This window comes from Dasypus novemcinctus, chromosome 18 (genome assembly GCF_030445035.2).
Source record: "Dasypus novemcinctus isolate mDasNov1 chromosome 18, mDasNov1.1.hap2, whole genome shotgun sequence".
Lineage (NCBI taxonomy): Eukaryota > Metazoa > Chordata > Mammalia > Cingulata > Dasypodidae > Dasypus > Dasypus novemcinctus.
The window spans coordinates 34,452,146-34,480,128 of NC_080690.1; the positions used below are offsets into that span (position 1 = coordinate 34,452,146).

A 27,983-nucleotide genomic window follows, 5' to 3' on the forward strand; every position below is an offset into this window, starting at 1 on the left:
TGGTCTCGCTACTTCCCGCCGCCAGAGGCTCCGCATGCACTTCCGGCGTGCGTAACCTCCTCTTGCGCTTTCATGTTAATGGCGGGTGGAGGCTGCTGAGCAGGACGCACATAATCGCTGTCCGCACATAATCGCTGTCCGCACGGGGAGTGTCGCCTGCCTCCTTCTTTCTGCTCGCCGCCAGCGCTCGTGCTCGCCAGCATGTCCGTGGTGCCGCCCAATCGTTCGCAGACCGGCTGGCCCCGGGGAGTCAACCAGTTCGGCAACAAGTACATCCAGCAGACCAAGCCCCTCACCTTGGAGCGCACCATCAACCTGTAAGTGCCGCCAGATCTTTGTGTGAGGCCTACTTCGGCGTCCCGCTCCTTGTGATGGTGCTGAAGATTACAGTTCTGTCCTTCCGGCGCGCCCCCGGCCCGTCGGCTGGCTCCCCGCCTTCCTCCCGCCCCCACTCCGGCTGGCGAGTGCGCGCCGCCTTTGGTCCCACGGGGCCCCTCGTGGTGCTCTGCTTGAAAGGGTTTTTCTGCTCCAAAAATAAGGCTCTTTCTTATCCTCTCCATTCATATTTGTTTCAGTCTTTATTTGAAAAAAAATAAATAAAACGTTATAGGTAAAACTGAACTTTGCTTTGAACACATCCATTTCCGACCTCCCGAGGGGTAGCCAACTTCAAAATCGGGTTTTTATCCTTCGGGTGTAATGTTTATGCGTTCACATCACGTGTGTGGTATTGTTTTGTGTATTTTTACTTGATGTGAATGGTTGTACCGTTTTTGCGATTTTTCACTGTTCTCCAGCATCAAGCTTTTGAGATCTAGCTTTAATGTGTACGTCTGTTTTTTCCTAACTATCATATAGTATATCAACTTACCAATATGTCACGTTTTAGTCATCTGCTCATGGCTGGCGTCCTGCCCTACGCATTCACGTAGCTTTGCTGCAGCTTCGAAAGCCTCCGGGCACCCAGTAGGTCCCAGCTTGGGAGGGTGGATGCTGTTGTGGTGGGGCTTCCAAAAGGTGGAAGGGACCAGGCAAGATGTCCCAGAGAACTCACTGTTTTATTTCAACTTCAAGCCATTGCGTTTCAAGGTCATTTAAAAGCAATCTTGCTTTGGTAGGTAATTCGCATTTGGGATGTTTCTTGCTCAAAAAATTGACCGCATGCTTTTTAATTTTCATCATTTCTGAGACTTTGTTTTTTGAGGCAGCGTGGTACTGACCCTGATGGAAGAAAGTTGTCAGTTTATACTGGTTAATATTTAAAAGGTGCTAGGGGAAGCAGATTTGGTTCAATGGACAGAGCATCTGCCCACCACATGGGAGGTCCAAGGTTCAAACCCAGGGCATCCTGACCTGTGTGGTGAAGCTGGCCCACACACAGTGCTGATGTGCGCAAGGAGCGCACATGCAGGGGTGTCCCCTGCGTAGGGGAGCCTCTCATATGCAAGGAGTGTGCCCCATAAGGAGAGCCACCCTGCGCAACAGAAGTGCAGCCTGCCCAGGAGTGGGGCCGCACACAAGGAGAGCTGACACAGCAAGATGATGCAACAAAAAAGACAGATTCTGGGTGCTGCTGACAAGAATACAAGCAGACATAGAACACACAGAGAGCATACAACTGGGGTGGGGGAAGGGGAGAGAAACTTAAAAAAAAAATCTTTAAAAAAAAAGGTGGGAAGCAGACTTGGCCCAGTGGATAGGGTGTCCGCCTACACATGGGAGGTCCGTGGTTCAAACCCTGGGCCTCCTTGACCTGTGTGGAGTTGGCCCATGCGCAGTGCTGATGCGCGCAAGGAGTGCTGTGCCACACAGGGGTGTCCCCCGTGTAGGGGAGTCCCACGAGCAAGTAGTGCACCCCATAAGGAGAGCTGCCCAGCGCGAAAGAAAGTGCAGCCTGCCCAAGAATGGCACCATACAACAAGATGACGCAGCAAGAAGAAACACAGATTCCCATGCCCCTGACAACAACAGAAGCAGACAAAGAAGAACATGCAGCAAATAGACACAGAGAACAGACAGCTGGGGCGGGGTGGGGGAGGGGAGAAAAATTAATAAAATCTTAAAAAAAAAAGGTGCAAGGATTTGCTGATACTCGTGTTTTCAGTTAAAATATTTTTAAGTGTTTTCTCTGTTTTATATTCAAATAAATGAACTTTCTCCCCTCAAAAGCGAAAGATGGTTATCATTGTTTTATTTGGGAAAAGAGGTGTTGGTTTGGAAATTAAGATGTAAAGATGATGGGTTTATAAAATTAACTGCAATTAGTTGATAGTTGTGTGCATATAAATATTTGTGCCTGCTATATTAACACACTGGTAACATTTTAATGTGACATCACTTAAAAAAAATCCTCATAATGGAAAAGGCACAGATGTTCCTTTAAAAATATGAAAGCACAGCTCTGGATTTTGATGAAAACTAGGACCCACAGGTTTTCCTTGATGACTAGCTTTCAGTAAAATGTTTTAATATTTGCTTCATTAAGGTTATGAGTTGATTTAAAGCAATTTCCCTCACCTCTATAAATACAGCATTCAAAATTATCATTGTACTGTGAACTCTGTTCACCTAGGTGAGTAATGATTAGATTGAAAACAAGCCCACCCCTTTAATCTCCCCATCCCCCACTCCCATATATATATATATATATATATATATATATATATATATTTTTTTTTTTTAGGGTATATTGCATGAATGTTTCTTTTGTACCAAATATGTGCTTGGTGCTGGGTATACAGTGGTGAGGAGGTTAGTTAGGTATAGATTCTACTTCAGAATCTCACAGTATCATTGGAATAATATGTATCTGATTGGGCTAGTATTCTGGTTTCACAGCTGAAAATGTTTGCTATTCATCTTGTTGACATCTTACTGATGTGGGAGGTGATTCTTGAGATGTGTTATGACTTCTTAATTCTTTCTGATCTCAGGTTGTGAGAACTAAATGTTAATATATATAAAGCATTTTTTAAAAATTGCCTGGTGCTGTGTGAAGTAGCAGCAGCTGCTGCTGACGCAGTGGCAACAATCTTTTATTCAGAGTTGGGTCTGTTGGGGGGCAGTTCTTAATAATCTTAAAGCATACTGAAAGTGGTATATTTTAGTTGCTACTTTAAAACTGCTTCATTTATACCTGGACTTTGGCTTCTGGAGTTATTTTTTTTTAGTCTTGGCAACCTTGATTTCTTATCCTGTCTAGAAAAGCCGAGTGAATAAGGTAAGCTGAGGTTGACTCTTAATTTTGAGGCCTTTTAGAGAGAATAGATAACCTTGGGGATAGACAAGTGTGATCAAATCATTTTTATCTGAAAATAGGGTGTAAGGCTTACGAGTGAGGAGTTACAAGATGGTATACATAATAAAATATGATTGGTACTTTCATCTATTTTTAAGGAGCAATTTGAACTTTAGGCAAGATGAGAACGGTTAGCAACACTGAGCCATTTTTTGAATTTTTGATAAAGGAAGAGGGGATAGTTTGATTATATATGGTGGACAAAAAGATGGAAGTGAGGAGAAGGTAAGAATAAGGATACTGAATAGACTAAATGTAGGATTCTTAAAAGCTAAAAAGATTTAGCAGAGGGGAGGAAATGAGTATAGAAAAGTTGATTTGAGGAGGAAAGGGCTGTGGTGCCAGAAAAGTCTGAGGATAGATGACTGGGTGAAATAGGAAATAACTTAGGAGATGCTGATGGAAAGAGTTGGCTCAGTTTATAGAAAAAAAATACAGATTTGCCATTATTGCCCATAATTACTACAATATCTGATTAGATTAGTAGTCAGAGGAATGGATGGGGATATTAACCAGGTTGGTAGTGTTAGTAAAGCAACCAGAGCTAAAAGGAGAGGATTACTAGAAATCCATTTCGCTAGCACTTAAGAGCCTTGAGGACAGTGTAATCTAGACTTGAATGTTCAAATAGAATGTAGCAGCTTGGTCTGATGGAAAGCTCTGGCTTTGAGTCCAGACAACCAGATTCTCTGTTGTCCCATTGACTAGTTGTGTGACTTTGAACAAATCCTATGTCTCTAAGTACAATATATACATTTTTCACCATGGTTTCTTTATATGTTGTTGGTATCTGTCATGGTAAATTATGGTCTCAGTTATTAATGTTGGATGCTTGTTTTTGGATCATAGGTACCCTCTTACCAATTATACATTTGGTACAAAAGAACCCCTCTATGAGAAGGACAGCTCTGTTGCAGCCAGATTTCAGCGCATGAGGGAGGAGTTTGATAAAATTGGAATGAGGCGGACTGTAGAAGGAGTTTTGATTGTACATGAGCACCGGCTACCTCATGTGTTACTGCTACAACTGGGAACAACTTTCTTCAAATTGTAAGTGTCACTGGAAATGAACAACAAGACAACTTTTAATAGGATTGCTGTTTTATTATGCAGCTTTAGAATACAGTTTCAGCCTTTAGTCAACACTATTTCAACAAACTGTTAATGGAGTCTTTAGAAAGAAAAAATCACAAGTAATTTTTTCTCTAGTGCAGTGCTCATTTATTGCTTAATTAGAAATCCACATGTTTCTATATATTGTAGTTAATTATAGAGCTTGATAAAAGCACCATAGGTTATTATTCCAAACTCCATTTCTAGACTTCAATGCAGTATTACTAAGAATCTTTGGTATTTTTTTCCTTAGGATGAATAGTGTTTCCTGATGTTGATTTCCTGATGTTGAAATGACCTACATTTTTATAGATAACTGACCAGTTTTTTTCATTTAAGCTTACACATCTCTCAGTTTACATTTGGTCCACAACTGTTTGACCAGATTGTACCAAAAAGAGATGTCTCAGATGCTTAGGTTGAAGTTCTTGAAAAATGGCCCATTCCTCAGAGCCAGAGAATGGAGTCCATTGCTTTTCTGGACATATCTGGACTCCATTATCAGCAGATGGCTTCCAAAGAGAAAAAGTTGGAATGGGCTGGTGGTCTGTAACTAGATTTTCCCTCCTCTGATTTATATAACATTATATGTTTTGGTTTTTTGTTTAAAATTAGGATTCACCTACTGTTAGTCTCATGAATTAGCATGAATTCTATTTTCTAGCATACTTTTCTCCCTCCCTGTGAAATGTTTGCTTTGATTGCCTTATATGACACTGAAATATGTTAATGAATTTTTTGGTAGAAATAACTGTTACTATATTCTTGCCCTTTTCCCTGGGTTGTATTAAGTTGAAAGCTGAAATTCTTAACCTTTATACAGACCTGGTGGTGAACTTAATCCAGGAGAAGATGAAGTTGAAGGACTAAAACGCTTAATGACAGAGGTATTTTTCTTTTTAAATACTTTGACATTTTCATTATTGCCCATGTGAAATACGATCAACTTAGTGGATAATAAGGCTCTTTATATCTTGTGTAAAGGATCAGTTTATTTTGAATATTTCATTTTCAATAAATAAAACTAAATCCCAGAGTGTTGATACAGTGTTTCTGCAAATTGAACTCATACTTGTTTTAACATTTTTCTTCCTTTGAAAGGTTGATATAACAATAATGATTAATAAAAGCCAGCATTTATTGAGTACTCTGTACTAGGCACTGTTCTAAGCACCTTATTCGCAATAATAACTCCTTTAATCATCAGACAATCCTAGGAGGTGGGTTCTACTATTAATCTTATTTTACAAATGAGGAAATGGGCACAGTGAGGTTAAGTAACTTGCTTGATGTTACAGCTAGTACGTTGTGGTGCTGAAGACTTGAATGCAGGCAGTCCTGTTGCAGAGTTTGCCTCTATAAATCTTTAAAAAATTTTTAATTTTGAAATATGTTTAAACTTAGAGGACAGTTACAAAAATAATACAAACCCCATACAGGGAACGCCAACACACCCATACCCCCCAGATACTGAGATCTACCTATTTTAATTTTTTGCCACTTTTGCTATATCATTCTTTCCTTCCTTCCCTTCTAGCCAAACATCCATCCATTCATCCCTGTATTTCCAGTCAGTCTGTTTTCTAAACAGTTGAGTGTTGGTCGTATACGCTATGCTCCTTGAGCACTTAATACTGCCATGTACATTTGCAAGAACAAGGGTATTCAAGGGCAGTTATAAAGTTTAGGCAGTTTAGCATGGATACAAAGCCTACAGTCCATATTCCAGTTTATTTCATATGTCCCAATAATGTTCCTTTGAGCCTTTTCTTTTCCTTGGTTAGATCTCATCCAGGATCATATATTGCGTTTAATTGTCATTGTCTCTTATGTTGTCCTTTTTTTTTTTTCAAATTGTGGAAACCTTGCACAACATAAACTTTCCCACTCAACCACTCCCAAACATGTCATTCAGTATAATTAATCCCATTCACAGTATTGCAGTAACCTTGCTACCTGCCGTTACTAAACTTTCCCAAAATCTTCCCAAACAAATCCTACACCTGTTATGCGTTAACTCCCCATTCTGCTGCCCTCTACCACTGGCAATTTATACTCTTAATTTTTGTTTCTATGAGTTTGTATATTCTCTGATATTTTCTTTGTAGTTACCACAGAGCTTAAATTTATCATCATAAATCTATAGCAACCTCATTTGCTTTGATACCAACTTAATTTCAGCAGTATACACAAAACCTATGTTTCTGTACTTCTTCATTCTATGTTTATGTAGTTCTTGTCACAAATTACATGTTTATACATTGAGCCCAAAACTATGGATTTGTTACATTTTATGTATTTGCCTTTTAGAGCCTATAGGAAGTAAAAAGTGGAGTAACAAACCAGAAACACAATAGTACTAGCATTTATATTTACGCTTACCATTACTCTTACTGGAGATTGTTATTCCTTCATGGAACTTTGATCTGTTGTCTATTACCCTTACTGTTAAACCTGCAGAGCTCTCTAGCATCGCTTGTAGCTGTGGTCTAGTGCTGACACATTACCTCAGCTTTGTTTATTTGGGAATATCTTCATTTCTTCCTCATGTTTGAGAGATGGTTTTCCCAGATACAGAATTCTTGGGTGACAATGTTTTGCTTTCAGTACTTGAAGTGTGTCATCCCACAACCATGCTGTCATGGTTTCCTATGAGGAATTGGAACTTAATCTTATCGAGGCTCCTTTGCATGTGATGCTTTCTCTCTCTCATGGCTTTTAGAATTCTCTCTTTATCTTTAACATTTAACAACCTGGCCATGGTGTGTGTCTCTTTGGGTTTATCCTGTTGGTAATTCATTGAGTGCCTTGGATGTGTATATTCATATTTTTTGTCAAATTTGGGGAGTTTTCTGCCATTATTTCCTTGAATATTCTGTCTACCCTTTTCTTTCTTCATTCTTGAATGCCCACAATGTGTATATCTGTGTGCTTGAAGGTGTCCCAGAAGTTCCTCAGGCTCTTCTTTTTCCTTTGTTCTTTTTGCTCCTCAGACTGAATAATTTCAACTGTCTTATCTTTAAGCTCACTGATTTTTTTTTTTTTTTTCCTTCTGCCAGCTCCAAATCTGTTGTTGAACCCCTTTAGGAAATCTTCAATTTCCGTTACTATGGACTTCAACTGTTTAGTTCCTTTTCATATTTTTCACCTCTCTTTTGATATTCTCTTTGCATTCATTTATCAGTTTTCTGATTTCCTTAGTTTTTGTCCATGTTTTCATCTAGCTCCTTAACATGTTTAGACCCATTTTTAAAAAATGTCTTTGTTTGGTATGCACCAAGTTTGGTCCTCCTTGTTAATAGTTTTGAAGCTTTAATCTTTTCCTTTCCTTGGGCCATCGCTTCCTGGTCCCTTGTATGTTTTACAATCTTTGGTTGAAACTGGACATTTTGATATTTGAATACATTATTGCTGAAATTTAGACATTGTGGCAACTGTTTCTTAAGCTCATTATGGAAATGAATTTTCTTAGAATGCCAGGACCTAACAAAAATAAGAAAAAAGAAAACACCTTTTCCAGTCTTTGCAGATTGACCTGTATGAATGCTCTTCTACAGAGCTTAACCTGATAGTGAGTTGTATGAGAAAAGCTCTAGGCCAAAGTATATGGGCCTCTCTGATCATTTCTGTGTATGTGTCTTGTCTGGGACATGTGTGTAGCCCTAGGAAGTCCCCTATTTATATTACAGATGTCCCCTCTTCCCTAGGAAACAGTTTCCTCACTGTTCTAGGCACTGCATTATATATATATATATATACACACACACACACACACACACACACACACTGCACTATATGTCCTGTAGCCAGCAGACCCTTGCCCCAGGCAACAGGACTTAATCACCCACAGTATTCTGAGGGAAAGCTCACTGAGCTGCCTGCTACAGGCAGGGCAATTTCTGGGATGGTAAGTCCCCTTAGGCCACCACCAGTCAGATCCCACCAGACATACATGCTCCCAGCAGGTACAAGAAGGCCATTCTGCTCCCTCTGGACCTGGGACAGAGATCTTTGTACACTAGGAGGGTGAACTGGCTCTACATCCCATGAGGGAACAGGAAATGGTCTAGCCAGGGCACCATGAAATCCTACCACTTTCAAGAATTCTTTTTCTTGATTTAGCACTTGCCCTGTTACTAGAGTCCTGTAACTGTTTTTGTTTTTTGTTTTTGAGTCCTGAGAAAGATGTTTCTGTCAGTTCTTGCTGGTTGTTCAAAGCTTCTGTGGGGGCATGGAGCCCTAAGTGTCTCCTTCTACCATCTTCATCTGAATGGAGCGCCCTCAAGAATTTTGAAAAATGAGATTCTTGTTACATACCTGTTTTCATTTTTTAACATATTTACCTTTTAGACTTTGCCCAAGTTGCACTATTTTTTTAAAGATTGATTTATTTATCCCTCCTCCAGTTGTTTCGTGTTCACTGTCCTCTTTCTGTGTCCATTCACTATGTGTTCTTCTGTGTCTGCTTGTCTTCTCTTTAAGCGGCACTGGGAACCGATCCTGGGATCTTTCAGAGTCGGAGAGAAGTGCACAATCTCTTGCTCCACATCAGCTCCCTGGTCGTCTGTGTCTCTTATTGTCTCTCCTCTGTGTCTCTTTTTGTTGCGTCATCTTGCTGTGCCAGTGTTTGCGCAGGCCAGCACTCCTGCACGGGCCAGCTTGCCTTCACCAGGAGGCCCTGGGAATCGAACCCTGGACCTCCTATATGGTAGATGGGAGCCCAGGTGCTTATGCCACATCTGCTTCCCTGCAGTACTTTTTAATGTCTGCTTCTGAAGACTTGGGGCCAAATGCATAGATGCTGGAGGGTTTTGAGACGTATAGGTTGTTTTTGTTAAGGTTTTTCTTTTATAACATGCAACTTTTCCCCTCAATCACAAAACTCATACATACTCAATGCCAAAATCTTGGCAAACACAGAAAAACAGAAGGAAAAATTAAAACTAAGATCACCTGTAATTCTACCACTGTTGACTTTTGGGCTTGTCTTTGTAGGATTTTTAAAAAGGCACTATGAGTCTTAAATATTATGTTGTACTTGAACTTCCAGTTAAATTATGGTAGTCTGATCCTACCTGCTTACCTCTGTTCCTTCTCAAAACTAAAGAGGCAGTAAAGGGGTTTAAAAAAGAAAGCTAATAGGATAAAGAAGAGTGCAAAATGAGAAAACAAAAAAAAAAAAATTGAATCTGGAAAGCATATGGACAAATCATAATTGACTTGGCAGAAACTTAAGTCTAGCAGAAGGACAGTCCATAGTACAGCACTGTAGATACCTGAAAGGCTAAGGCATGGAGGTGCCAGGCAACTTGTAAAAGTGGGGCCATTCATGGATTGAAACTAGGATTGGTTGAAAGCCTGAGTAGAACATATTTATACCTCTAGCTTATTTTCCCCACTCTTAAGTGTGGCTGGTGATTGAGTCTCTGTAGAGAACATCAAGCAGTGAAAAAGTTTAGGGGACAGGAAGAGTAAGTGGAAATCTAAATCCTAAATAGTAAGACTCTAGGCTTCTACCAGGCTGATATAATGTTGGCAAAGCCTTTAAATATCCCAGTGAGAAGGGTGGAGGTTTTATTTCTGGAGAAAGTAATTAGATCAAGAAAAAAAGACCTTCACATGCTGAGATGTGGGAATCTTCCTAAAGAACTAGATAGCCCCATCGCCTGTGCACACAGGTGAGAGTCAGCCATCTTATTGCCTCTCCCTTAAGTGTGAGCAGATAACAAATTATCACCAGCCTTACGGAGAAAGCTTCTTGAGAAGATGATCAAAAGAATGAAAGGAACGCAACAAACAGGAAATTCATTGATCAACACAATTATGATATTCTTGGAGTGATGAAATATTGCATCTGTGAAATAGAGTGCCATTAAAAAATAACATTCAGAGAACAAAAAAGAACTCATAAATATTAAGTGTTAACAGAAACAATGAATTTAGTAGATGCTGAAAGATCGAGTTGAAGAAATAGACCAGAAAGTAGAACAAAAAGATTGAAAGATGGAACATAGGTGAGAAAAGGTAAAATTACTGGTTCAGTTTAGAAGAACCAATATAAACCGTAACTAAAGAGGACAGAGGAAAAGGAAGAATTAGCAAATCAATATCTTCAAGAAAATTTCCCAGATCTGTGGGCATCTATTTTCACATTGAAAAGCATTGAAAGGATCTTCAGACTGTTAAAAGATCCTTGCAAAGTTATGTCATCGTGGCATTTTAGATCAGTAAGGTTAAAGGGAAGATTCTAAAAGCTTTCAAATAGTGGGGGTGCACAGGTTAAATACAAAGCATCAAAATCAAATAGTGGGAAGTGGATTTTGCTCAACGGATAGAGCGTCCGCCTACCACATGAGAGGTCTAGGGTTCAAACCCAGGGTCTCCTGACCTGTGTGGTGAGCTGGCCCACACATAGTGCTGATGAGTGCAAGGAGTGCCATGCCACACAGGGTTGTCCCCCATGTAGGGGAGCCCCACGCACAAGGAGTGTGCCCTGTAAGGAGAGCTGCCCCTTGCAAAAAAAAGTGCAGCCTGCCCAGGAATGGTGCCTCCACACGGAGAGCTGACACAGCAAGATGATGCGACAAAAAGAGACACATTCCTGGTGCCGCTGACAAGAGTGCAAGCAGACACCGAAGAACACAAAGTGAACAGTGAATGGACACAGCAGACAACTGGGGGTGGGGGAGGAATAAATAAAAATCTTAAAAAAAAAATAGCATCTGCCTTCTCAGTAATAATATGGGAAGCTAAAAGATCATGGAACATGCCCTCAGAATTCTGAGAGAATGTGATTTCCAGTTTAGAATTCTCTCTCTAATTAAACTGTGAGTCAAGTGTGTAGATAAAATAGTTATTTCCAGACATGTAGAGTTTCAAAAAATGTTTTATCTCTTGTACCTTTTCTCAGGACGTTACTGGTGGGTGTTCACCTCCAAAATAAAGGAATAGACTAAGAAAGACGATACAGAATTCAGAATATAGAGATAAGCTAACACAGGAGAGAGGGAAAGGGAATCCCTAGGACTCCAGCTGGGCAGCATAGTTAGAGAGTATGTACTACAGATTGGAGTAGGATGATAGAAGATATCTCTCCTTAAAAAAAAAGAATAATTGGATTGAGAAAAAATTTAAACTTTCCATAGAGTGTGGGGATGAATTAGTGATAGGAAACAAAAGGAAAAGACTATTAACTAAATATTAAAGATTAAAGATTGTACAAGGTGATTCAATTATGGCTTACTAATTATTTAGTTGTGGGTAGTTTACATGGTTGTATTTATTTAAATACTAAATATTTAATATTGCTGGGAGTGTGGTAGAAGGAAAAGTATGAATTGGGGGTGTGTGGTTTTAAGATGTAAATTCTCTGTAGTAGAGGGAATCGGTGGATGTTTTAGGTTTTTAGAAATCAAAAATAACCAAGAAATGGTCATAAAAGAATATTTGAAAAAATTTAACTTTGCTGTGGGGAAACCTGACAAGCACTTCCTCGGCCAGCTTTCAAGGATAATACCAGTGATGTCATGTACATAGCATGTACCCTTGGTATGATGTGATGAGAATGGCACTTGACCTCTGTGGTCTTCCTCCCTCAAATCCATAACCCCAGTCTAATTGATGGATATTCTGCAAAATACCTGACTAACATTCCTTAAAACTATCAAGGTCATCAAAAACAAGAAAAGTGTAGAAATTATCAGTCTAGAGGAGCCTGAAGAAACATGAAAACTAAATGATTTGTGGTATCCTGGATGGGACTTTAGGTGAAAATTAAGAAAATCTGAATAAAGTATGGACTTCAGCTAGTACCATGTCAGTATTGATTCATTAGTTGTGACAAATGTACCACACTAATGTATTATATTAATAATGGGAGAAAATGGGTATGAAATATATGGGAAATCTCTGTTCTATCTTTGCAACTATTCCGTAAATCTAAAACTATTCTAAAATAAAGTTTATGTAAAAACAAGAGTGTTTTAAAAAAAATAGAGACAGGGAAGCGGATGTGGCTCAACTGATAGAGCATCCGCCTATCACATGGGAGGTCCAGGTTTCGATACCCAGGGCCTCCTGGCCCATGTGGTGAGCTGGCCCACATGCAGTGCTGCTGTGCACAAGGAGTGTCATGCCACGCAGGGGTGCCTCTGCATAGGGTGCCACCCGCACAAGGAGTGTGCCCTGCAAGGAGAGCTGTCTCGCACAAAAAAAGTACGTCCTACCCAGGAGTGGTGCTGCACACACGGAGAGCTGACACAGCAAGAAGACACAACAAAAAGACACAGATTCCCGGTGCCACCTGACAAGAATGCGAGTGGACACAGAAGAACAGTGAATGGACACAGAGTAGACAATGGTGGGGTTAGGGGGGAGAGAAATAAATAAAAATAAATCTTTAAAAAAAAATAGAAAATTCAAAAAACAATTTCCACTTTTTAAAAAACATAGAGACAAAGGTGTGGGGGAAACTGCTACAAGTTGAAAGTTGTAGTTAGTGGGAAGGGATAGAGTGGGATAGGGAAACCTATATGGATGGCACATTAGCCACATGTCTCTATTAGGTTCGTTGACTGACTATCACTTCTTTTTCACAGATACTGGGTCGTCAGGATGGAGTTCTGCAAGACTGGGTCATTGATGACTGCATTGGTAACTGGTGGAGACCAAATTTTGAACCTCCTCAGGTCAGTGTTTAGTTATATTTGCTGGTCATTTGAGGAAACAGAAAATTATTTTTAAATCTTGCCATTTAAAAAGACCAAAGTAAAATCTGACTTGAAATTTCCTTCTTTCCTTTCCTTAATTTCAATAACAAATACAAAGCCAGGCATTTTTTTTTTAATGGAAAATTTTAAAAATAAGCAAAAGTAGAGAAAATAATAAATGTATCCCATTACTGTCATTCAGCTTCAACAGTTAGCTATTTATGCTCAAGCTTTTTTTTATCACCTCCCTTTCCTCTTACTCCCTTGTGTTCACCTTGGGTTATTTCGAAGCAAATCCTAGATATCATTTTAAGCATCGATATTGCAGTGTGCATTTCTGAAAGATCTTTTTAAAAACATAACCACAGTACCATTTTCTTCCTAAAAATAAGAAATAACTCCACAATATTGAATATATAGTCACTGCTTACATATTCCCAGTTGTTTAATATTTATTTTTATTTTTTATGATTTGACACAGAATTGTTCCACATATATAGGTTGGTTCCCTGTCCCTTTTTTCCCTTATAATTTGTTTAATGAAAACAGGCTATTTGTAGTTTTAGTGTTTCCATTATCGATCGCATCCCCCTATTGCTATTGAACATGTTGCTCTTTCCCGTATACTTCCTGTAAATTGTTAGTTAGATCAAGAGATTGGATTCACACTCAATTTGTGGAGTTGGACAGATAATGAGTAAGACTTTTCATAGGTGGTATATTATTTATCTGTGGCTGCCTAAAACAATATACAGTTATGACATCAGTTTGTGATGGTCAGTTATCTTGGAGTTGCTTAGCCTTGTGATTCTGGCTCACATGAAGTTGCAATCGAGTTGTTAGCTAAGGCTTTGTCATCTTAAGCCTCGACTGGACCTGAAGGATTGGCTTCTAAGCTCACTTGCTTGTTAGCATACCTCTTCAGTTCATCCTGGACTAGTAGACCAAAGGTTTCATTTCCTTGCTTCCTCCTGACCCAGGGACTCCATCAGGTGCTTACTATGAGAGTCCTATAAGGGGCATTTCCCAGTAAGGCAGCTGGCTTCCCCCAGAGCCTATGATCCAAGAGATCATGAGAGACACAGTGACGGAGAGTGCCCAAGAAGGAGTACACAGTCTGTTATAACCTAACCTTGGCAGTGATAAATCATCCCTTCTGCTGTATGCTATTGGTCGCATAGAGCAACCCTAGTACTGTATGGAAGGAACTACATAAACAGGTGAATACCAGGAGTCAGGGATCATTAGAAGCCATCCTGGCAACTGGCTACCACTCGTGGGTGGTATTGGGTACTTCTGTCAGGAACATTATATTGTTCGCTTGTCTCCTTTTTGTAATGCTAGAATCCCATTGATGATTATCAAGATCTAATTCATCAGTGTTTAAGACTTCGCTATAGAAAATTTTCTCATCAACTATTTGGTTACCTTGAGGTACAGTATAGTTTGTGTGGGAAAGAAAGGATACTTGGTGCTTATCCTTTACTTACCAGCTTTCAGAGGAATTAATTGATTCCTTAACAATTCCAAAAATTTGGCTTTGTTGAAAAGAAAGAATAAGATGGAGACTTGGATACAAATAGTTAGGGTGGTGATCCCAGGAAGCAGTAGTGAGTAGAAGAAGAGGGAGACCGGAAGTAGTGGAAGCCAAAAAAGGGGTACATTAATCCTCCTGAGGACTATTAGAAACTATTTGAAATGTCCTTCTGAATTGTCCATTGGAAGAATGGAAGACTTACGATGAAGGTTGCTCCTTAGGTTTGTTAACTCCCCCTGCACTTTCATGTTGCTTTAGTTTGCCAAAGTCCTATTGGTGAAAAGTACCATAAATGGGTTGGCTTTAGTAATGGTGATTTTATTTAGGGTAAAAGCTTATATATAGGTCATGAAATGTCCATATGAAGGCATCAGAGATGCCTTCCTGGGGTCCTGCCATGTGGTGAAGCAAGATGGCTGCTATTTCTGACCAGGTCTCTGCTTCCTCCAGAATCTACCATCTCCCAGAGCTCAGCTGTGGATACCAGGCATAGGGCTTATCTCTTTCTGGGCTTCCTTTCTGTCTTGGCTGCTCCACTTTCTTCCCAAGTTTAGCTGTGAGCTGTCGGGTATATGGCTCATCAAAGGGCCCTCAGCTCTTTGAGCCTTTTAGGGGCTTCTCTCCTTGTGCTCAGCTGGGAAAGATTGACTTGAAAGTCCTTTTTGAGGTAGCCCTCCTCAGAATTTGCCCTCCAGGCAAAAGTAGCTAGAGACAGTGAAAGGCAGGTGAAAACTAGATGCTTACAGTCGGGGACAAAGGTCTGCCAACTTCAAACACCCAGGAGAGGGAGGTCTGTCTCTTCGAAAACAGAGGGGTTAACCAAACTGCTGTAAACAAGAGAACTCCAAAGTAACCAACAAGCAGAAAAAGCTTGGGGATAAGACAGAGGCCCAGAAAGACAGGGAAACCCTGTAGACTGTATTCATCTTGGACACCTTCCTGATAGGAGGGCTGAAGCTCAAGAAAGTCTCTGTTTTATCACCAGCTGATTAAAAAACCAAGAAACAGATATCTCAGGGAATAAATTCCAGAGTTTACCATTTTAAAATACTGAAATGCTATGTGGGCAACAAAAGAGTTCAGGAGAAAGAAGCAGGATATGATGGCCCATCCAAATAGGATAAAAATACAGAAAACTCCAAATAAAGAAGCTGAGGATGTGGATAAACCAAGCAGAACATTTTGAAAAATGATCTTACAGTTGCTCTAGGAGATGAAAGAAAGTACAGAAAACTAAAGGATATCAGGAAAACAATGAACGAGCAATATGAGAGTCTTAAGTAAAGAGAAATTTTTAAAAGGAACCAGACGGAACTACTAGAGTTGAAGACTACAGTAACTGAAATGAAGAATGCCCAGGAGAGTTTGAAGAGCCATTTGGAGCTGGCAGAACAAATATTGAGTAAACTTGAAGTCAGGACACTTGAAATGAGTCAGGCTGAGGAAGAGAAAGAAAAAAAATAATTGGAAACAAAAATAGCCCAAGACAGCTATGGGACACCATCAGGTGTACCAATATATGCATTACAGGAGTCGCAAAAGGAGAAGAAACAGAGGAACAGAAAGAACAGTCAAAGAAATAATGAAAGAGAACTTCCCAAACTTAGCAAGAGATATGAATATGCACATCCAAGAAGCTCAGAAAACACCAAACAGGGTAAAAAGAAAAATGCACCCTGTTGTGTATTGATTACACTGTTGAATGCAAAGGATAAGGAGAGTTGAAAGCTGCATGAGAAAAGCAAGTGTTATGTACAAGGGAGACCCAACTAGAATGAGTGCCGGTTTCTCATTAGAAGTCATGGAGGCAAGAGGGCAGTGGGTTGAAAAACTGAAACTGCTGAAAGAAAACAACTGCCAGCCCTAAATTTTATATTGGATGAGACTTTCAAAAATGAGGGCAAGGTTAAAACATTTTCAGACAAACAAAAGCTGAGGGAGTTCATTACCAGTAGACCTGCCCTACAAGCAGTGCTAAATTTAGAAAGTTCTTCTGACTGAAAGAAAGAATAGCCAGTGATTCAAAGCAGCTTAGGTAAAGAGGTGTGGTAAAGGCAGCCATTTGAGTAACAATAAATACCAGTATATTTGTCTGGTATGTAACTCTGCTTCTTACTTGCTGTAGCTGCTAAAATGCAAATGCATAAAAAGTAATAATAGACCTACGTTTTTTAACATAAAATGTATAAAGGTAGAATGGGGTAATAAGTTAAAAAAAATGGGGGAGGGCAGGGGGTATAGGGAAAGTGTATGTGCATGCTATTGAAGGTAAGTTGGTATCAAACCAAATAAGATTGTTATATATTGAGGATGTTAAATTTTAACCCCATGGTAACCACAAGGAAAACAAATGAAAAATATATCCAGATAGAAATGAAAAGGCACTCAATAGGCTACAACACAAAAAGGCAAATAAATATAAAAGTAGACAATAATGGAAGTGAGGGACAAAAAAGGTGTAAAATAAACAAAGGCTGTCTTAGGTGGCCAGTGCAAAAATACCAGAAATAGGTTGGCTTTTTATAAAGGGGGTTTATTTGGGGTAAAACCTTTAGTTCCAAGGCTGTGAAAATGTCCAAATCAAGGCATCATCAGAGGTGCTTTCTCACCAAAGGTTGCTGCTAGCAGCCATGTGGTGAGGCATGTTGGCAGTCTGTGGTCTCTTTCTCCTGGAGCTCAGCTGTGGGCAGTCAGGCATCTCTACCTGGGCCTCATCTTCTTGAGCCTCTCAGGCTTCTCTCTCTTTCTGCAGCTGTAGACAAACTTGGAGTCCTCCCTCTCACATGGCTGGGTCAAAATGGCAGAGCTTCCTTTTCTGTGTGTCCTTTCTCTCTGTGTGTTCTCAGTTTATATAAGACATAGCAAGAGGGTGGAGCCATTTCTCCAAAGAAGATATCTATCTCTTCACAGAATATATACAAATGGCCAGAAAGCACATGAAAAGATGCTTAATGTCATTAGGCATCAGGAAATTGCAAATCAAAACCACAATGAGATAACCATTTCATACCCAATAAAATGGCTGCTATTATAAAAAAAAAAATCAACCATGTTATTTACACAACGATGTTCACAGTGGCATTATTCACATTGCCAAAAGATGGAAGCAACCGAGGTGTCCGTCAGCCAACCAATGAATGAATAAACTATAGAATATACAAACAGTGAAACATTATTCAGCCATAAAAAGGAAGAAGGTCCTGATACATGTGACAATGTGGGTGAATCTGAAAGACATCATGTTGAGTGAAATAGGCCAGACTCAAAAGGGTAAATATTACATGATCTCACTGATTTGAAACAATTAGAATAAGTAAACGCATAGAGTCAGGGTCTAGAATATAGGTTACCAAGGAATGGGGTAGGGATAGGGAATGGGCAGTTAAGAGTTAAAAAAATGTACAGGGTCCATATTTGGAATGGTGGAAATGTTTTGGTTGAGGATGGTGGTGATGGTAGCACAACATTTTGAACACAATTTAACAGCACTGAAATATATCTGAATATGATTTAAAGAGGAAAATGTTAGATTGTACATATGGTAACAGAACAAAATTTATTAAAAAATTCATGGAGCTGTACTACACACAGTGAACCCTAAGTTAAACTGTGGACTTTAATTATTACTACAGTTACGAAAATGTGTTTTCATCAAAAGAGTTTCACATCAGTGCAAGTTTTTGATGGAGTGGTGTATAGGAATCCTGTATTTTTTGCATGATTGTTCTGTTAGCCCACAATTTTGCTAATAAAAAAAAAGACTGGGAAATTTCCTCAATTCATTGTACCCTAGGGATAGCTCTGGTATGTTATTATTCTAATTTGTATATTGGTTAGGTACCAGTTGGCTAGCATTGTGGGAAATAGCATAGGCTTTTATAGTTAGGTAAGAGTTAAGTAGATAGACTTAAATCCTTACTTCACTACTTAGCTGTGTAATCTTGGGACAGACACTTGCTTCTCTTAGGGTCAGTTCCTTATATAAAATGGGAATGGTAATAATAACTACTTTGTACTGTTGTTGTGAGGATTAATGGAAAGAGTAAAGCACTTGATAGAGTGCCTGGTTACTAAGCTTGCTATAAATGTTGTATGTAAGATGTCAGCAAACTTTATGTAAAGAACCAGATAGTAAATATTTTAGGCTTAGGAGGTCTCTGTGCAGTTCTTCCATTGTAGCATGAAAGGAGCCATAGATAATACGTCATTGAATGAAAGTTTGATGTTTTTCCAGTAAGACTTTATTTACAAGAACAGGCAGCAAGCCACATTTGATCCACAGGCTTTTGGATTTTGAAACACCTATAATCTCAGTTTCAGTGAACTCCTTTCGTTAGCTTCTTTTTTTATTCCCACTCTCTGATTGTCTGTTTTCAACACGTTTAAAAACCCCTGCCCTCAAATACAATTTTAAAAGCAAGAGTAGATTTTTCTGAATGTTTTGCGTGTGGGGTGGGGTTATAGGAGAGATTTTCAGAACATCTGTAGTAGGATGAAAATCGTATTTTTTTTTTTTGGAAAATCGTATTTGTGTCATAGAAATTTTTGCCCTGTATATCAGAATTCTTCTTTCTCAGATAACAACCTCCCTTCTGTAATTCTCTTTATCCCCTTAATTCTCAAAAGGTATTTTGTGTTTTCTCAAGCAGTTTTTCTCTGCCTACCTGGCGGAGCTCCACTTAGACTGCACATCTGGTTTTCCCAAAGCCTGTGCCCAGGGTGTGTATGTGTGGTTGCTGGAGGGTGGAAGAAGGGGTGTCTCATCAAATACCTCACAGGCAATATTTAAACTTTTAATATACTAAAAAGGTCCACATCAAGGATCTAGAAATTTTAACTTCAAATGATATTGAAAAAAAAAATTTATTTAAAACACTAATTAAAATCAGACCTCAGTGTGTTATAAATTATTATTTAAGCTGTAAACCCTGTGAATACATTTTTTTGGGGGAGGTAACTATAGATTGAACCCAAAACCATGTATATGCAAAGCAGGCGCTCAACCACTGAGCTATGCCTGCTATGCCTGCTCTGCTTATGACTACATTTTTAATTGTCCCAAGTGGCTGAATGGTTTACTGCTTTTTATATTTATTAAAGCATTTATTTATTCATCTGTTAGGTACTGGTAAAGGGAAGAATAAAAGGGAGTCTACTTCTCAGCAGTATACTCTGTATTGGGGGAATAAACATGTAAAGAAATAAATGAAGCCATGCAGTATTTGATAAAATTGTGTGGCGAGGAAATTTATTAATAGAAGCATAGAGAGAGGTGTGTAAGAGATGATGACTTTTGGAAACTGTAAATTATTCTAATTTGCTATTTTAGTATCCATATATTCCTGCACATATTACAAAGCCTAAGGAACATAAGAAGTTGTTTCTGGTTCAACTTCAAGAGAAAGGTAAGTTATTTTGCTTTTGAAGACCATCTAAGAACTTGTAATTTCATGGATACCTCTCTTTGTGTTTCCTTGAATTTTTGGATTTATAGTAAAACTGAAAACAAATCATGTTAACCGAGTTACCTAGTTTTTCTCTTAAATATTTCAGTCATGCCATGGGGGAAAGTAAATTTATCTAGAGCCTAAAATACCATATTACGGTAAAATTTTTAATTGTTCAGCTGCTGGTGTTGATTTCCACAGGAAGCATTGTTACTATTGGGTGATAAACCAATGAAAATTTGGGGAGATAGGTGAATTTATTTATTTAAAAAAAAAAAAAAGCCATCCTCAGGCCTCTTGTGCATTTAACAAGTAATTATTTGCTTTCTTAAAATAGCCTTACAGTGGAATCCAGAATAATACAAATTCAAGGCCCTCCTTTCTCCTTTTGCCCATGGCCAGCATCTGTAAGGTGCTCTTGGTTGTTAATAGAATGGATCTATTTAGAAGATGACTTAGATTCAAAGTTGTAACTGTGAGCTTTTGCTTAAAAGATAAAACCAAACCAAAATGTGTTAATGAGAATTATCTTTTTCCTTAAAATTTTTCTATGGAAACAAAAATGTTTTTTAAAAGCAAATTTGGTGATGAATTTAAAGGGAAATGGAAAAAAAAACCATATAGACTCTTATTTGAATAAAATTACGTCTTGTTTATTTTAGCCTTGTTTGCAGTCCCGAAAAATTACAAGCTGGTAGCTGCACCATTGTTTGAATTGTATGACAATGCACCAGGATATGGACCCATTATTTCTAGTCTCCCTCAGCTTTTGAGCAGGTATGGAAATCTGAACATTTTGTGGTTTATTCATATAAACTGTCATATTTAAAATGTTCTTGAGAATATTTGAGAAGGAGTAATTTGTGAATTTTGGTCTTTAAAGAAACTAAAATAATAGATGAACCCTTAAGTCATATGGAAATTATAGATTAACTGTGACTAAATGTCCCCTAGATCCTATTTGTCTAACTGCTGTTTCCCAAATCTGATATTCCCTGCACTTAAGATTTAATTCTACATTAAAAGAAGAGATGTTGAAATAGTAGCCAGCAGTGTATAAATAAGAAGGGAGTTGTTTGTGTAAAAATGTGGAGAATTAAAGCTCATCATTCAGTTCTCTTTCCTTTTTTTTTTTTTAGGCAGAGAGTGATGAGAGATGTAGTTTTTAAAAGTTGATTGTGTGGAGTGGGTGTAGCTCAGTGGTTGAGTGCCTGCTTCACATGTACAAGATCCTGGGTTCAATCCCCAGTACCTCCTAAAAAAAATAAAAAGTTGATTGGTACTGGTTGAATTCCTTACAACTAACCATAGATAGGAATCATAGAATAACATGGTTAAGAATGTAGAGTCTGCTGTCAGGACTTGGATTTGAATCTATTAGTATTTGTTTGCAGTATAACCTTAGGCAAACTATTCTACATATTTGTCTGTTTCTTCATCTGTAAAGTGGGGATGGTAGTACTCACTTCACAGGATAATGAACTTGTGAAGACCAAGTGAAAAAATACATAAAAAAGGAGGGAGGGAAGAACACAGATTTTTAAAAAATTTTTTAAAGTGCCTAGAACAGTGCCAGCACCTGAAAAGTGCATCAACCTTGGTCTGTCACTTGTCTGTTTTGGCCCGCCAATAGGTTACAGGTTGAAATATGGGATCTGAAAGAAAAGTCATACTATTCATTTATTTAAACTTCTACCTCTCAGGTATAGGGCTCTGTGCTGAGTGGTGTGAGGACAATGATGTGACTAAAAAAAAACCAAAAAATCACACAAAACTTCCTTTGCCCTCAAGGAACTTATTAGTGGATAATTAATCAAATTTATACTCTTGAAATTTTAAAAATTATGTCTTCCACAACACTGTTATATAATGTGTAGGATATGATGGTGGGAGTTTAAAAGTGTGTGTGTGTGTAGAAAATGCCAAAGATGTCAAGGAAGGGGAGAAATATCCAGATCAGTTTCTTTATCATGTATGGTGAAAGCTATGTAAAGAACATTGTTTTTAATAAAGGATATTGTTCTTTTTTAAATTCAGGTTCAATTTTATATACAACTAAATTTCTGCGCAGTGGAGAAGTAAAAGAAGCCGTCTCTGTGAGCACAGCTATACAGTGTAGAAGAATAAACATGGTAGAAAAGGTTTTTTTTGTTTAATCTCTTTCTCAGTCCCTAAAATTGCCCCCTACTTTCTGTTGTTTGAATAGCAAAGTTAATATGAAGAACTCGATAGTGGTGTAAACAATTGTGATAATGTTTAATTCACTTTTAGTTCTACTCATACTTTTTTTGTACATTAAACAAAGTGGACTTCTTTCTATTTGTATTTTTTTTTACTCATTAAACTTTTCAAATTCTTACAGGTGAGGATTGTTATTTTTTTTTCCCCCTAGGCTGGTAAATGCTAGAAGACAATGGCAGGTTTAGTCCAGTCAAGTGTACTAGTACCCTTGCTCTGATACCTTTTGGGGGTATATTTTAAGACCTCAGTTATAGAACTTTGTGATGAGAATCTTCCATTAGTTTTGGTAACTAGATTTGATTGAGTCCAAGGTGCAACTTGCATACCAAATTTTATACCTTATGTTACCATAGAACTGTTTATTGAAAACTAGTATATTTTATAACTGTTCAGACCTTGGTTCACAAGCAACAGGCCTTAAGCATACTGGAAACCATTAAAATTGGCTAGGTTGGCAGAGTCATGGGAATGGTGAAAAATTGACCCCTTCGGAATTCATTTGGATTTTTTCCATCACATTACAGAAAGTATTAATAATTTGTGATGTTGTGAAATTATGTCTTAGGGCCATGGTAAAAATAGTTATCTGTGAAGGAAGTTTCTAAAAGTACGTTTGTTAGGATTTTTTTTTTTAACTTTTAAAAAAAATTGTAACATATAATAAAACTTGTCACATTAATCTTTTTAAGTGTACAATTCAGTGACGGTAATTTCTTTTACAACATTGTGCAATACCACCTTCCATTTTAGGTTTTGAACTCTTATTGTTCAGTGGGCATTGCAAAGTTATTTTAATTGGTCTGAAGTCGTATGTATAGATTGAAAATTTTGTTTTAGCAATTGATACAGCCTTTTAAAAAATATTATGGAATAATCTGAATCAAGAGAAATCTAGGGCTTGGTTAGGGGATTTTTGTCTGCCTAAGAAAAATACCAAAATTTGAAAACTTTTTAACACTGCCAAGTTAAAATTGAATTTGTTTAGGGGACTATAAAGGACTTGGGGTCAAAGGAATTTTTGGTTGTGCCATTGCTTAATGGTCAAAGTATATTGTGTATGCCTTATTATGGACTTGTTTACTTAGGCTTAATGTAAAAGAAATCTTGTAAGATGCAGCTATGTTTAAAAACAAAGATAGGTGTAAGTAAATTTTTTGTAGATAGAAATGAACTTTTGATTAGTATACTTTTATGATACTGATCATGGGGCTATTCTCCTGAATATTGGTGATATGAATGGCATGTCATATATTCCCTGTTTAGATTTGAGAAAATCAGAGTAGGAGTGGCTGAGAAATTTTATCTATAAACAATGAAGTTTGTTTAGTTCATATGGTTGCATGTCAAGTGGGGACTCTAACCCATGCCTGTGCTTAGTAGTAGGTGAGCATCAATTTCTATGACCAAAAGTGATGAGTAATTTCTTTAGAAAAAAATTACTAGCTCTGTGGATAGTTCTGTTCCCTCAAGAATTAATAGTCCTTCCTGTCTGGTTTATATTAGTGGACTTATAATGTATAATTTTACTGGCAAACACACTGATTAGCTGGGTCCTGCAAGACTGGGGAAGGGAGAAATGGAGAAGAGTTGATCCAGCCCATCCTCCACGATTGCTTCTGGCATCCAAATGAAAAGCTGTGGTAACCCCATTTCAGATGTGTTAGCTCCTGCAATTTGGGGAGGGTGATGAGAAGTGGACTTTTTTCTTGGTGATATATAAAGTGCTGCCAATAAGAAGTGTTTGAATTGTAGAGTCATCTGATTTGAGACCAGCCATGTTCTTTGTTCCTTAAACTTTGACCTAGACATTCTTCCTTGGTCACTTCTTCCCAGTGTATGTGAGTCAGTCGTCCAAACAGTGGCGCTCAGGTGAGAAAAACTTTTGATTGAGGTTGGTTGGGTAACCCACCTTGAGATATAAGAGATCTGGTCTGGCATATGACAAGCATTCAGTTGAGCTGTCTTGTTCATCTCTTCCCCTTCCCACGAGGACACCTTAAACACATTGCACACAAATTTTTAAAACTTTTTTGCGATTGGATCCCAGTACTCTTGTTCAAATCTGGTATGTTACTATAGCATTAGAAGAGAGGGTACAAGATCATTCTTTAACACTAAGCTCTTTTAATATGCAAGTTCTTAACACGCTTGAAGAACTGAGCCTTCATTTGTGCATTCCAGTGATCTGCATAACTTTAATATGAGATTTTGATTAATGGGCTTATATTTGAGTGCCTACTGTGTTCAAGGCTAGTCTACAGATGAGAGCCTTCTTTTGCATTGTACTCTATGCTGTTATTTTCTCTCAGTAATCCAAGGAGCACATACTCTATGTAAAACTACTAAAGGACCCTGAAAAATGTTCAGTAGATTGGGGGGAAAGCCTAAAAGTTTTACGCAATTCCTTTAAATCATATTTTAAAGAAAAATGAAATTTGTGATTTTTAAAATGAAGATAATTAAATGGCATTATGATTCTGTGTATGAATTTGTATTGTTAGACACTGCAGCTCTGGAAGATTTTTACTTTTTATCATTATCTTCCCCTATAACTAGCATTGTGTGATTCAGTTACTATTATGGACATTTAAAGATTCCATTAAGTTAGCATTGTATTTGGACAAAATATAGCCAAATAAACCAGTCTGTTTGCTTTTTAAAAAAATTATCAGTGAGAGGTAGAGATCCATCAAATTCAGCAGGCCAGCAAGCAGTCTTGATTAAAATTCCCTTAAACGATGTGACTCTTACGCTCTCAGCTTTCCTATGGCTTTATATTTTAAATACTGTTCAGTCCTTTGTGATGATGAGCTTGGAGTAGCTTTTCCACATTTGTGTTTCTCAAGCTTAAATGTTTTTTACTAGGTCATAATGTTTGGAACAATATGTGCTGATCACTAAGACAGCTTGATAGAGTTTGCAGTTATGTATGTTGCATTGCCAAAGAAGGTGTAGTAGTTTTTAACTGCAATACAAGTCAGCTTCTATAGAATAAGATTTGATTTTCCTATTATTCCACTTGTTTTATATCGCTTACTATTTGAGTTAAATGGAACTTGTTTCAGACAGTTTGCCCTTGTTTAAATATGTGATAAGAAACATAATACTGTAATTTGACTTGAGCCATAAAACACATTGTAATATTAACTTGTATTAATATTTTTCAAGCTTGTGTGTGTGTGTGTGTGTGTGTGTAAATTAAGACCTAAATAAGTTTAGATTAAGCCAGTTTAGGTATAAGTATTTTCTGTTTTAGTGATGGGGTTGTATAGCAAGACTAGAGATAAGTTGGAAAACTATTGATTTATGCTGTTGTGTTGAGAGAAAGATCAGTGCATTTTATAACTTTTGGTTCTTGTGTTCACATCACAATGTATGAGCTCATTTGTAGTTTGGTTTTAAGAACTCTTCTGATATTAAGTTTATAGAAAAATGTAAAAAAGAAACTGTTTGAAGTTTTGGTTATATTTTTATATTTGTAAAGCAAAAGTTTGATTAAAACAGTCACTGTTCTTTTTTTTAATTTTATTGTCATTTCAATAAAAAAATTAAAACAATGAATTTGTGATTGTTTTGGGATGGTCCTGTGTATGTGGCTACTAACCTTACTGTGCCATTAGAAATCCCGCATGGTTCTTTTTCATTGTTAGTGGTTGGGGACCATTGGGTAACAGCTTGGCATAATAATGAGGGCCTGAAAGTCTGGGACATTGATGTTACCCTCCTCACCATACTCCCTCCTGTGTGTTAGTGTTCTTAGGCAGATTTCTTTCACTGCTCAGCCTCAGTTTCACTCAACATGATGTTGCAACACAATTGTGTTAATACTTGGTTATAAGTTAGGGATCACTTTCCTCATCTACAGAGTGTTGGCTTCTTTAGTTTTTTCTCAGCTTGCTTGGAAGTCATAATCTGTGACACACACTATGCTTAATGCTTATGTAATGATGTGTAATTTAATTTCAGCATCTTAAATAACAATTTACTTAAAATGGAGGGACATGGTGTGCCATATGGAACCATGGCCTTGAGGCTTTATATCTGAATAAAAGTTGACTGAAACCTGATAGAGTTATTGTAAAGTTTTTCTAAAAATTTTATTACTTGTATATTTTATAGTGGCCACTAAAGATGTATGAAAAGTATGAAAGAAAAGCTAAAAATGGTAATACATCCATTAACTTAGTTTCTTCTTTTCCCCCTACAAACTTGAAGAATTGGTAATTTTTCCCATTATTTAACAGTGGAACACATTGGTCTAGCTAATGAAACACCACAATTCCATGAGAGTGCATTTAAAGCTATTGGGATAGATTCTGTTGTTCCTAGGTTTTTGAGAATCTTAAACAAAAACAAAATTACCCAGCCTTTTTCATGGGATGGTGGAAATTAAATAAGGTCATGAATATGGAAGAACTTAAAAATACAGAAAGCAGTACTTTGTATGTAGCAGGGGTCAATCCACACAAACTTGGGTTTGTCTGAAATGATCCATTTATTTTCCTTAAACCGAATTAGAGCCACTGTCCCACGGAGATGGCAGGAAATCTAGCCTGTCAGTTGTTGAGAGTGGGAGGCTTACTCAAAAGTCTCACAGAATCCAGAAGGCTTGAATGGTATTCTGAAATGGAGTGGGGGGAACCGTTAGTTTCCATCATGGGCTCTACCCTACTTATGGGAGCCAGACCAGCCTCTTGAAGGCTCCTCCCACACTTCAGACTTGGGACTCAGCTGACACGTGCAGTCCCTGTGCCTATGGTCCATCCTTCCTGTGTACCGCCTTTCCCCCTGGTCCTTTCACAGAGTGGGATGCAGTTACAAAGAACCAGAAGCATTGGGCATTGGTTGACAGTAGAAGGTGCATGTTCTACCCTTGCCAAGATATCCTTGAGATAAGGAATGCAAAACCTTGCTACCTTCTTGCAGTGGGATGACAAATACCAATTATCTTAATAAAAACCTGGCAAAAACTTTTGGATTCTTTCAAAATGCAATTAAAAATAGCCTTATAAGTATAAAGTTTGGGTAATTTTATCTGTTCTCATATAGACTCTTCAGAAAGTTGAAGCTTCTAAATGAGGTTAATTAGACTGTAGATTTTCCCAAAAGTAAAAAATCACTATTAAGCTCCTTACAAAACCATTCCAGAAAATAAATTGTCTAAAGTGTTTATTTTTTTGTTTTTATTTTTATACTTAAAAGGTAGTGGCTATCTCAGTGTAATTTAAACACAAGTAATATAGCAAGCACTTTGAAATTCAAAGTAGTGAAATATTATACCTCAAGAAGGGCAAATCTGGGACTTCAGGGAAGATGGTGAACCAGAAAGACACAACCTTCTTTCCCAGAAAAATATCTATAGAATACAGGCAGAAACAGCCTGGAAGAAAAATCTAGGGTTTAGGACACCAGGGGAAGACTGGACACTGCTCAGAAAAGAAAGAGGCAAAGGAAAAAAGTATCTTATGATGCAAAATTGAGTTAAAGGCTGCAGCTGAAGCTGCCTGCTTCCTTCCCCACCCTATAGACACTTGAATTCTCAGGCCTTGGGGCCCTCAGCTGCAGACAAAGAGGGCCCCAGGGATCCACTGCCACAGAAAGGGGAGAGAGAGGGACACAGCCCAAGGCTGACTCAAGTT

General features: G+C 38.0%; 1 protein-coding gene across 1 annotated transcript; it reads left to right on the top strand.

Annotated features, from left to right (window-relative positions):
* Nucleotides 1-10: 10 nt before the first annotated feature.
* Nucleotides 11-25,901, top strand: NUDT21 (nudix hydrolase 21). The gene is made up of 7 exons (XM_004456568.5): nucleotides 11-317; nucleotides 4,148-4,348; nucleotides 5,235-5,298; nucleotides 13,009-13,098; nucleotides 19,986-20,061; nucleotides 20,766-20,880; nucleotides 22,141-25,901. The coding sequence occupies exons 1-7, from the start codon at nucleotides 202-204 to the stop codon at nucleotides 22,160-22,162; spliced, it is 684 nt and encodes a 227-aa protein (XP_004456625.1). The 5' UTR covers nucleotides 11-201; the 3' UTR covers nucleotides 22,163-25,901.
* Nucleotides 25,902-27,983: the final 2,082 nt, after the last annotated feature.